Genomic DNA, 13,107 nt, shown 5'->3' on the forward strand with positions numbered 1-13,107 from the left:
AGACAAACTCACTGCCATCAAGTTGATTCTAACTCATAGTGATCCTACAAGAAAGATTAGAACTGCCTAGAGTTTCTAAGACTGTAACTATGAGAATAGAAAGCCTTGTCTTTTCCCCTGAGAATCTGCCAGTGTCTTCAAACTGCCGACCTTGCTATTATCAGCCCAATGAAAAACCACTATTGAGTTAATGTGTTCACAATTTTCCCCACCCAGTGACCAATAGGATAATGTGTAGTTATGGCATATCATGCAATAGAATATTACTCAACAGTAAAGCAAAACACACAACTGCTGGTACAAGTAACAAATACATATAGGATGGAATATAAAAGAAAAGATGTTAAGCTAAATAAACCATCTACAAAAGAGAACACATTGTAGTATCATATTGTACTTAGATGATGTTGAAGGGCAGAAAAACCTCACTGATGTTGATACAAGCTCAAAAGAGTTGACTTCCAGTTGTGTATGTGATGTGATTAAAGGGAATTTTCTAACACAATGAAAGGGTTCTTTACATTTTCCTGGGAAATAGTCACATGTTATTGCTATTGTTAAGTGCCATCGAGTCAGTTCTGCCTTACAGCAAATTTATGTACAATAGAACAAAGCACTTGCCGCAGTCCTACACCATCCTCACAATGGTTATGTTTGATTCCATTGATGCAGCCACTGTGTCAATCCATCTCATGAAGTCTTCCTTGGTGAAGGAAGATTCATTGGTGCTGAAGAAAGAAGGTCAAGAAGCACTGAAAGCATTAGCCGAAAACAAGGTTCCAGGAATTGATGGAATACCAACTGAAATGCTTCAACAGGCTGATGAAGCACTGGAAGCACTCACTCATCTATGTCAGGGAATTTGGGAGACTGACTTGGAGAGATACAGACTTGTACCAATTCCAAAGAAAGGTGAACCAACAGAATGCTCATATTATAGAACAATATCATTGTTATCACATGCAAGTAAAATCTTGCTGAAGATCATGCAACAATGATTGCAGCAGGACATTGACAGGGAGCTGCCCAAAACTAAGGCTGGATACAGAAAAGGATGTGGAACAAGGACTATCATTGCTGATTTCAGATGGATCTTGGCAGAAAGCACAGAATATGTGGAAGATGTTTACTTGGTTTCATTGACAGTGCCAATGCATTCAACTGTGTGGATCAAAACAAACTATGGGTAACTTTGAGAAGAATGTGAATTCAAGACTAATTCATTGTGCTCATGTGGAACTTGTATATGGATCAGGAGGTAGTTGTTAAAATAAAACGAGGAATCCTACATAGTTAAAAATCAAGAAAGGTGTGTGACAGGGTTCTATCTTTTCATTATATTGATCAATCTGTATGCTGAACAAATCATCAGAGAAGATAGCTAGTATGAAGATGAATGTGGCATCAGAATTAGAGGAAGGAGTACAAACAACTTGCAATATGCAGATGACACAATCTTGCTAACTGAAAGTGAGGAAGACTTGAAACACTTGCTGATGATGATCAAAGATTATAACCTTCGTTAGGGATTACAGCTCTAAGTAAGGAAGACCAAAACCCCTACAGTGGGACTGATAGGTCACATCATGGTAAATGGAGAAAAAATTGAAGTTAAGAATGAATTTGTCTTCCTTGGATCTACAAGCAATGCTCATGGAAGTAGCAGTCAAAAAGATCAAGAGAGTTTTGCAAAAGATACATATACTGCACACAACTTCCTAAAATATTGAAAACAAAGAATATTACTTTGAGGACTGAGGTGAGCCCGACCCCAGTCATGGCAATTGCCTCATATACATGTGAAAGTGGGACATTGAATAAGGAAGGCCCAAGAAGAATGGGTGCATTTGATTCTGCTGCTGGGGAAAATATTGAAAGTACCATGGACTTCTAAAGGGAGAATTTGACCTGCCTTGTAAGATGTATGGCCAGGCCCTTTCCGCCCCCTCCCCTCTCCCCCCGAGTGCCGCTCCGGCCGCACCGTGCTCGCTCAGAGCTCCAGGCTCCTGCTAAGCTAGCGCCGCCGCTGTCTCCCTTCAGCCGCCATCATGATCATCTACTGGGACCTCATCAGCCATGATGAGATGTTCTCCGACATCTACAAGATCCGGGAGATCGCAGACGGGCTGTGTCTGGAAGTGGAGGGGAAGATGGTCAGTAGGACCGAAGGTGCCATCGATGACTCCCTCATTGGGGGTAACGCCTCAGCTGAAGGCCCCGATGGTGATGCAGCAGAAAGCACCGTGGTCACTGATGTTGATATTGTCATGAACCATCACTTGCAGGAAACCAGCTTCACAAAAGAAGCCTACAAGAAGTACATCAAAGAGTACATGAAATCAATCAAAGGCAAACTTGAAGAACAGAAACCAGAAAGAGTAAAACCTTTTATGACAGGTGCTGCAGAACAAATCAAGAACATCCTTGCAAATTTCAAAAACTACCTGTTCTTTATTGGTGAGAACACGAATCCAGATGGCATGGTTGCTCTGCTGGACTACCGTGAAGATGGTGTCACCCCATATATGATCTTCTTTAAGGATGGCTTAGAGATGGAGAAATGTTAACACAGTGGGCAACTCACGACCGATGCCTCATCCCGACTGGCTGCTGTTCATCCACACAACACCAGGACTTAGACAAACGGAACTGATATCATCCTGAGCCCTTCATTTACTTTTGACCCTGATTTATTTGGAGCGGAGGCTTTTTTTTTTTTTAAAGGAAAAAAAAATGTGTAGGTTGTCTAAAATAAAATGCATTTAAACTCAAAAAAAAAAAAAAAAAAAAAAGAAGTATGGCCAGAATGCTCCCTAGAGGTAAGGAGAATACTTGGACATATTCTAAGGAGAGCTAAATCCCTATAGAAGGAGGTCTTGCTTGGTGTGTTAGACAGGGTTCTCTAGAGAAACAAAACCGGGATACTTATATATGCATATATATGTTTACACACACATATATTCAGCATGGAGAATAATTAGTCCACACAGAAGTACAGAGGGCTCAGTTCAACTCACTTCCATGAAACAGTTAATCTATTGGAAGTCCTTTAACTCATTAGGATTGCTGGTTTCAAGGTCAAGGGAGCAGATAGCTGTGTCTTCAGTAGAGCAAAGCACACAGGCAGCAAACAGCAGGGCAGGTCACCAACAGTCTGTAAGATGACAGGATCCAACAGTGCAAGCTCAAGCAATGTATACACTAGCAGTGTGGCGAAGCAGGTCTCGAAGGAACCTCAGGCTCTAGCAACATGATCCATGGGTTGGGTGTCCCACGGGTAGTGTAGCTTACAAGCTAAGACAGAGAACTAGCTAAGGCATCTACATGCTGGCCCAATCACCAGAGAGCAAGAGAGAGAAAGGGAGAGCTTTCTAAGCCATTTATCTCTTTTCCATCCAATTAAACTGTCACCTTAGTCCTCATGTTCCTATTGGCCAGGTTGTCACAATAAACCTACCTATCACATTTGGTAAAGTAGGAGGGCAAAAGGCAGCAAAGGAGGGGAAGGCGTTCAAGGAGATGTATTGACACTGTGGCTGCAACAATGAGCTCAAAAGATATGAGGATGTCGCCAGATTGGGCATTGTTTCTTACTGCTGTATGTAAGGTTGTTATGGGTAAGAACAGAATGGATGGCACCTAACAACAACAACAACAACAACAGGAGATTCTACTCACCTAAGGTACATATTCCATCACTGGGATGACAATCATTTTCAATCAGGCAGAACAATTGTTAAGTTGTCTACAATTATGCTAAATTTTTGACATTCCTTGTGTAAGCCAACAATTTGTTTTTCCAGTAAAAAATATAAGTAGTGTCTTATTGGTCTAAATTCTATGAACATTAAGATATATGTGTGTGTGTGTGTGCCACAACTTTTATCCAGAAGCCAATGAGACAGCAACAATTACTAAGATAGCAGGGCCTCAGAGGGAAAAGAAGACAAGATAGGAACTTCCCACACAATCACAGCAGGGAGATAGGAAAACACCCAAAATTCAAAATATGGTTTGACAATGAATCCACAGATTGTGATAATAACTCTGAATTCCAACAGATTCAATTCATATATTAAAATTAAAAGGCTGTAGGACTAACTCAGGAAGCATAATCCATCAATCTGTTGCCTACAAGAGACACAGCTTAAACCCACAGAAAAAAAATAAACTAAGAATAAAAGACTGGTGGAAAGTATACCACACAAATGACAATGTAAGAAAAGCAGGGGTGGCAATCTTAACCTCTGACAAAATAGACCTTAAGGTTCAAACCATAAAAAGAGATAAGGAGGGACACTATATAATGCTCACGAAACCAAGAACCAGATAGCATATTAAATATTTATTGGCCCAACAATGGAGTGGTGAATTTCATAAAACTATTAAAAATTGAAAAAAGAAATCATGAGTTCAACAATCATAGTGTATGACTTTAATACTCTGCTATCAGAGAAGACCAATTGCTGGGAAAGAAGCTCAGCAAAGAGGCTAGAGAGCTCAACAATTTAATTAGGCAAATGGGCCTGACAGACATTTATAGAGATTTCCGCCCAAATGCAAAAATTTTTCACATTCCTCTCAAGTCCACGTGGATCATTTTCAAGAAAAGATCACATGCTGGGACACAAGTCAAGCATGAGTAAATTCAAACACATAGATATTATTCAGACGTCTTTCTTGGATCACCATGCCATAAAGCTGGAGATTAATAAAAGGATGACCAGGAAAGCAAGGGAAATCAATTGGAGGATGAACAATGATCTCCTGTGACATGAATGGGTACATGCCCACATTAGAGAAGATGTTAGGAAGTATCTAGAAACTAAGGAGAATGAAAATACAACGTATCAAACATTTTGGCAGTTATCAGAGGTAGGTTGCTATCAATAAATGCATGCATGAAAAAGAAGAGAGGTTTATGACTGATACGTTATCACAAAACCTCTTACAACTAGAACAGTGTCAACAGAACAACCCCTCCAATAGCAAAAGAAAGGAGATAACAAAAATCAGGGAAGAGTTACACCAGTGGAAAGACAAGAGAACAACGCAAAAGATAAATGCAGCAAAAAGCTAGTCCTATGAAAAGATCAACAGAATTGACAGACCGCTGGCAAATCTGACCATGGAAAGGAAGGAGCAAATATCAATAGCCAGGATGAGGGATGAAATAGGAGTAATAACAACAGACTCCAATGAGATTAAAAGGATAATCACAAAGTACTATGAAGGTCTGTATTCTAATGAATTCAGAAATATGCAAGACATGGATAAATACTTGAAAAAACAGCACCTCCCTAGATTATCTCAACAAACCCATAAAGAAAGAAATAGAGAGGGTCATCAAGAAGCGAACAACAAAAAAAGCCCCTGGGCCAGATGGCTTCACAGCAGAATTCTAACAAACATTCAGGAAAGAGTTGACGCTGATCTTCCAGAAAGTATTCTAGAGCATAGAAAAGGATGGCACACTCCCAAACTCATTCTACGAAGCCAGCATACCTTTGATACCCAAATAGGGCAAAGACTCCACAGGTATAGAGAATTACAGACTGATATCTCTAATGAAGATAGATGCAAAAATCCTTAACAAATATTGGCCAATAGAATACAAAAATATATCAAACATATTATCCACCACGACCAGGTAGGATTAATTCCAGAGAAGCAGGGATGACTTAACTTCTGAAAATCCATCAATATTATACACCACATTGATAAGAAAAAGGATAAAAACCATATGATAATATCCATAGCTGCAGAAAAAGCATTTGACAACAACCAACACCCGTTCCTAATTAAGACACTCATGAAGATTGGAATGGAAGGTAAATTCCTCAAGCTGATACAGCTATAAATGAAAAGCCAATAGCCATTATCATAATTAATGGAGAAAAGACAAAAGCAATCACACTGAAAAAGGATACAAGACAAGGATGCCCCTTGTCCCTACTTCTATTCAATATCATACTGGAGGTTCTAGCTAACAACATAAGACAGCAGAAGGACAAGCATTCTGGAAGTTCTAGCTAACAACATAAGACAGCAGAAGGACAAGCAGTCTGGAAGTTCTAGCTAACAACATAAGGCTGCAGAAGGACAAGCAAATGGGAGAGGAGGAGGTGAAACTATCATTATTTGCAGACAACATGACCCTGTACATTGAAAATCCCAAAAGTTCCACAATGAGAGTACTTACAACAAGAGAGGAATATGGAAGAGTGGCAGGATACAAGATCAACAAACAGTAGTCGATAGGTCTGCTATATGCATGGGACAGGACTATGGAAGAGGAGATCAAGAAGGCAGTACCCTTCACAGTAGCCAAGAAGAAACTGAAATACCTAGGAATATATTTAACAAAAAATACTAAAGACCTATAGAAGGAAAATTACAAGACCATAGTACAGGAAACCAAAAGCAACCTCCACAAATCTAAGAACATCACATGCTCGTGGACTGGAAGGCTCAACATAGTAAAGATGACAATCTTACCCAAAGCACTTTATAAGTTTAAGGCTATTCAGATTCAAATACCAACAACCTTCTTCAAAGAATTGGAAAAACTGATCACCAATTTCATATGGAGAGGGAAGAAGGCCAGAATTAGCAGAGAACTCCTCAAGAAGAAGGACAAAGTTGGAGGACTCACCTTACCTGATTTTAATACCTACCACCCAGCTACAGTGGTCAAAACAGCATGGTACTAGCACAATGACAGATACGAAGACCAGTGGAAAAGAATAGAAAGCCCAGAAAAAAAAAAACCAACAGCACTTAGACAACTGATCTTTGATAAGGGTCCCAAAACCATTAAGTGGGAAGCAGATGGTGCTGTAAACACGTGGTGCTGTAAGCAATGGATATCCACACATAGAAAAATGAAACAAGAAGTTTACCTCACCCCATGCACAAGAACACACTCAAAGTGGATCAAAGACCTAGAAGTAAAACCTCAAGCCAAGGAAACCCACAGACTAGGAGAGGATTTTTAGTAATGACATATCAAACAAAGGGCTCATTTACTAAAATCTACAACACCCACATTGCCTGCAAAAAGAGGAAAATAGTTAACCTCCTAAGGGGGTGAGCAAAATAACTGAAAAGAACTTTTACTAGGGAGGAGACCCATATGGCCAATAAGCACATGAGAAAGTGTTTCTGTTCATTAGTCATAAGAGAAATGCAAATTAAAACAACCATGAGATACCACCTAACACCCCTGAATTTAGCCCCAATAAGAAAATCAGAGAGCAACAAATGTTGGAAGGAATGTGGTGAAATAGGAACCCTCCTCCACTGCTGGTTGTCGTATAGATTTGTACAGCCACTGTGGAAAGCAATCTGTGATACTTAAAGAAAATGGACATTGATCTACCTTATGACTCAGTCATCCAGCTACTGGGTATATACCCAAAGGACATAAGAAATAAAACACAACCAGTTGTCTGTGCTCCAGTGTTTATTGTGGCACAATTCACAATCGCAAAGACTTGGAAACAGCCTAAGATTCCATCGATAGATGAGTGGATTAGTAAACTCTGGCACATACACACAATGGAGTACAATGCATGGATGATCACATGAAATACATCATTTCATGGGAAGAGTTGGAAAGAATTATGTTAAGTGAGGTAAGCTGATCTCAAAGGGACAAGTATAACATGAATACCCTGAGGTAAGTACAATCAGCAGAGCAGGAATAGCAGAAAACACAATATCTCACAATACATGGGTGGAAGCTAGGCAGTTGGGGAGGGGGTCAGACCAAACTCAGGGAGGTACAGTGAACCCAATATAACGAAGGGGGAAGGGGAAAGGAGGAGGGATAATGGGTTTGGGGAGAAACTGAGATGATGACATGGGGGGAACAGGGAACTAACCCACTCACAGGAGAGTATTGGTTGTGTTTCCACAGAATTGGAGTGTGCATGTAGACCCCACCATGACATGCCAAACCAGGAGGGTAATGTAACTCATGGAGGAATCCATGAAAAGACTAGACTACAGGGCTGGCTCCAGCCAGAAGCAGCCTGACCTCCACCCTGGAAGTGTGTGTTGCAGAGAATGACACTGAACCGTCTTGGGGAAAGGAACTGACCTATCATCCCTAGGAGGAAGCAAACTACGAAGGAAAAAGAGAAAGGGGCAGTTGGCCTTGTATCTATTCACACCAAGTCCAGATGGTGAATTCCCTGCATGGAGCTTTTGGAGCACAGGGAGGACTGTGGCTACCAAACAGCTCAAGACATGTTGCCCTCTAACTTGAACATATGGAGACGGGACAGTAATGGAAACACACAGTGGGGAGACAGTGTGGGAACGGATCATAACAGATCAGCAATCGGAGTAAAGCCAAGCATAGAGCCCCAAGAATAGACTTCAGATGAGGAGGGTCAGACCCGAGATCCCCCTCAGGTCCAAAGTGGAGGGTCCCATGGGGACCAGCAAACAAACCTGTACCTATCTAGGATCTTTTTTCTTTTTCTCTTTTCTCTCATCTTTTTCTCTTCCCTTTTCTTTCTTCAACCATAGCTTTTCCTATTGTTCGGACTAGGATATGGATAGGTTATCTAATTATATGGGTTGGACCATAGGAAGGAAGCCCGGGGAGAAGGCAATAGGACCAATGGCCCCGGAAGGTATAGGGGGAAGAAGGAAGTGGGGAGAAGTGGGTGGTGAGTGGATGATGTCACGGACAGGGGAACAACTAGGGAAGTGGAACAAGCATCTAGGAGAGGTTAGAGATCCTGGAAGTACTAGAGCAACATCAAGCTAGTGGAGTGGAAGCACTAAGAGCCAGAAGAAGGGGGATAGTGATGGTGGGGCAGGAGGTGGCAAAAGGAAACAGAGGCAAGCTCTAGGAAGCAAAGGTATAGGTAGGGAGATTAACAGAGGTGTGAACTTATGCAAATACACTAATACATAACAATAGAGGTATTGGCCTGTGTACATATATTTATAAGGCAATACACTGAAGCTGCAGATGGGCCTTGGGTCGTGGCTCATACCTCCCCTCAATACAAGAATACATTGTTCTAACAAATTGAAATTCTGTGATGCTCACCCCTCCCTCTCCCAGATCGCTGCAGATAAAATGGGTACATAAGCAGATGTGATGAAGAAAGAGTATGGTGCCCGGCTATTAAAAGATATTGTGTCTGGGGTCTTAAAGGCTAGAAGTTAAACAAGCAGCCATCCAATAGTGAAAAAAGCCCACATGGAAGAAACACACCAGCTGTGTGGGATCATGAGGTGTCTATACTGGACCCGGGCATCAGAAGATTCACAACAAACAGTAAATAAACAAACAAAAATGCATTGGTGAGGATAGAGGGGGCTTGGAGTGGGAATCCAAAGCCCATCTATGGCCAATGGAGCATCCCCACTCAGAGGGGTCACAAGAAGGGGATGAGTTAATCAGGGTGCAGTAGAGCACTAATGGGCCACTCAACATAGCTCTGTTTCTGGGAGGCCTACTCATCCCCGCTATCATGACCTCAATACCACCTCCCAATCTAGACTAGATGGGGGCATGTATATAGGTACAGGCAAGAAATAAAACAACACATGGAACCCGGGAACAGGAATGGGAATAGAGATACCAAAAGGGTATGGAGAAGGGGGGTGGAGAGAGATGGGGAGGGAGGAGGGCACCAATCGCAATGAATAGCACATAGCCAAACACCTCTAGTCAGGAAGAACAACAGAAACCAGAGGGGAAGGGAGATGGCAGTTGGAGTGAGATTTAAAAACAATTAACATCTACAGTCTATCAGGGGACCATGAGAGGTAGGGGGGAGGCGGGAGGGATCAAAAAGGAGGAGCTGATCCCAAGGGCTCAATGGAAAGTAAATGTCTAGAAAAGAACAATGGAATATGTATACAAATATACTGGATACAATTGATCTATGGTTTGTAACAAGAGTTGTAGGATTACCCAATAAAATGGGGGGGGAGGAGTTGCTAGGGAACTTTTAAATTATTCAGAAAAAAATCACTAAAAGATAGTTGATGCAGAATGAGGTCCAGAGTGAGGGTAAAAGAAGCTGTCTGAACTATAGCTGCAAATGATGTCAAACCATTCTATATCATATGCAGAAACACAGAAATGTAGCTTTTCTATGTGTCAAAACAACTTCTACTCATGAAATCATGAGCAATTGCTTTTCAACAAGCCTGCCAAGTCCCTCCAATGGAGGGGGGGGGGTAGTTTGTTCCAGAAAAGTGGAACAGCAGGATTTCCACTTGCAAAAGAATGAAGTTGTACTTATACTTCCCACCATAAATGAAAATGGATCAATGACCTGAATCTAAGAACAGGTAAGTTGGTTTTCAACAAAATGAAAAATGTTTGTGCTGGAAAGGACTTCAGAAAAAAATGAAGAAACTACCTATTGAATAAGAGAAAATATTTTGGAACCACATTTTGGCTTCAAAACTTTGTGGGAAAAATGAAAGGAAAGGGAAATAGAATTGTTTTAAGACTTTCCTGAACCCCCTCCCCCCCATCCTCAGTATCTTGTCAAGTTTGATGTCAAGATTATATAAATAAGTATAATTCAACAACAAAAGTCAAACAAGTCAAAAAGTATACCAAGGGTTTGAATAGACATTTTCCCAAACAAAACATACAAATGGTTAATAGCACATGAAAGAAGCTCAATATCATCTCAAAAATCTAAAACCCACAATCTCACTGAGGTGATAGAGGGGTCAAAGTAGAGACCCAAAACCCATCGTAGATTATTGGACATTCCCACGCAGAGGGGCTGTGCGGAACAGAAAATACATCATGGGGAACTTTAACACTGTCGAAACACACAACACTCCTCTGGTTCTTTAATCTTTCCTCCCCCCACTATTATGATCTCAGTCCTACCTCACAAATTCCACTAGCCAGGTGTACATACAGTGGCACAGAGGAGAGCTTTCAATATACAAAACTCAGGATAGACAACCCCCTTCAGTAGCAGTAATGGGAGTAGCAATTCCACGAGGGTAGGGACAGGGAAGAGAGTGGAAGGGGGGACGGGGGGGGGGGATGAATAGCAATGATGGTGAATAACCCCCTTCAAGGGAATGAATACCAGAATAATAGCTGAAAGGATAGAATGGGCAGTGTAAGACATGTATGAATAATAATAGCAATACCTAATATATTAAGGGTTTGTAGAACCCTTAATGTCAGGGTGTGGAAGGGAGGGAAAAAAGGGGAGCTGATATTAAAGGACTCAAGAAGAAAGATAATGTTCAGAAATTGTTGATGCCATCTATTGTACATGTCTGCTTGATATAGTAGATGTATGGATTGTTATATGTGAGAGCCCCCAATAAAGTGATTTATTTTTAAAAACCAACAACAAAATCCCTCAATGCAAGAATACTTTGTTCTATTACACTAGCATTCCATGATGCTCACCTTCCCAACAAGATTGCTGAAGACTAAGTGGGTGGATGAGCAAATGTGGTGAAGATAGCTGATAGTGCCTGGCTATCAAAAGATATAGCATCTGGGGTCTTAAAGGCTTGAAGGTAAACAAGTAGCTATCTAGCTCAGAAGCAACAAAGCTCACATGGAGGAAGCACACCAGCCTGTATGATCATGAGGTGTTCAAGGGATCAGGTATCATCAGAACAAAAACTCATATCATTGTGAATGAGGGGAAGTGGGGGGTGGAGACCCAAAGCCCATCTGTAGGCAACTGGATATCCCCTTATGGAAGGGTTATGAGGAGGAGATGAGCCAGTCAGGGTGTAGTGTAGCAACAATGAAATATACATCTTTCTTCTAGTTCCTAAATGCTTCCCACCCACCCCATTATCATGATCCAAATTCTACCTTATAAATCTGGCTAGACCAGAGGATGTACACTAGTACATATAGGAACTGGAAAGACAGGGAATCCAGGGCGGAGGATCCCTTTAGGACCAGTGGTGAGAGTGGCAATACCGGGAGGGTGGAGGGAAGGTAGGATGGAAAGTGGGAACCAATTACAAGTATCTACATATAACCTCCTCCCTGGGGATGGACAACAGAAATGTGGGTGAAGGAAGACATCGGACAGTGTAAAATATGACAAATAATAATAATTTATAAATTATCAAGGGTTCATGAGGGAGGGGGGAGCAGGGAGGGTGGGGAAAAATGAGGAGCTGACGGCAGGGGCTTAATTGGAGAGCAAATGTTTTGAGAATGATGAGGGCAATGAATGTACAGATGTGCTTTACATAATTTATGTATGTATGGATTGTGATAGGAGTTGTATGAGCCCCTAATTAAATGATTAAAAAATAAATAAAATAAAAAGAGGAAAGACCCAGCAATCCCACGTTAAGAATATACTAGAACGTTTACTCAGGTTGTTATACAGCAAGAAAAAGAATATCCTTGTTTCAAAGACTCCAGGTACAAGATGTGCAGTGGTGAGGTAGTTACATAATCTGGTGTCAATTTGGGACTTAAAAGGATTATGAGTGAAGGGGTGGAGTCTAGTCTGTCAAACCTGTCAATGGGATCATAGCCAAGGAGGCCTCTCTGTGGGCATGACCTTCTCTTGAGAATTCTGGGAATTTCTGGATTTCCTCATTGGAGGCAGGAGAGACACTCTCTTACCACTCACTCTTGGATGGACGCTCTACTGACAAGACACATGGCATGCGCAGATAGACCCCGTGTCCTGGAAACTGCAGAAGCCATGTGCCAGTGCTGAAAAGCTTACACCACCATTGGATTCACAAGACTTTGTACCCACTGACCTGTGATCGTCCTGCACTCGACATCATTGCATGTGTTTCATCAGTCAGTTTTAGTAGGTGAATCTTTGCATGTTTCTTCTTCTTTGGATGCTTCCTGTATCACTTAATATTTTGCCCATCGAATCTTTCAATGGAAGCGGACTTTATAGATTGGTATTGGACTTATGGGCTAATATCAGACTTAGGACTTGATCTGGACTGGGCTGGTATGTTTTCTCAATATTCAGTTGCTCTTATATATAAACCTCTTTCTTACACATACACACACAACAACAACAACTATGAAAAGCTCAACTCACTGTCATCAAGTCAATGCCAACTCATGAAAGCTCTATAGGACAGGAT

The 13,107-nt window shown here is 41.3% G+C and overlaps 1 protein-coding gene across 1 annotated transcript; it reads left to right on the forward strand.

Annotated features, from left to right (window-relative positions):
* The first annotated feature begins 2,033 nt into the window (after window positions 1-2,033).
* LOC142448881 (translationally-controlled tumor protein-like) lies at window positions 2,034-2,676 on the forward strand. Its single transcript, XM_075550709.1, has one exon. The coding sequence runs from the start codon at window positions 2,049-2,051 to the stop codon at window positions 2,565-2,567; it is 519 nt and encodes a 172-aa protein (XP_075406824.1). The 5' UTR covers window positions 2,034-2,048; the 3' UTR covers window positions 2,568-2,676.
* The last annotated feature ends 10,431 nt before the right edge of the window (window positions 2,677-13,107 follow it).

The sequence above is a fragment of the Tenrec ecaudatus genome, chromosome 5 (assembly GCF_050624435.1).
Source record: "Tenrec ecaudatus isolate mTenEca1 chromosome 5, mTenEca1.hap1, whole genome shotgun sequence".
NCBI classification, from domain to species: Eukaryota; Metazoa; Chordata; class Mammalia; order Afrosoricida; family Tenrecidae; genus Tenrec; species Tenrec ecaudatus.

What these genes read in the sequence shown, in the direction of transcription:
- LOC142448881 (XM_075550709.1), top strand. Translation starts at nt 2,049, where the DNA reads ATGATCATCTACTGGGACCTCATCAGCCATGATGAGATGTTCTCCGAC.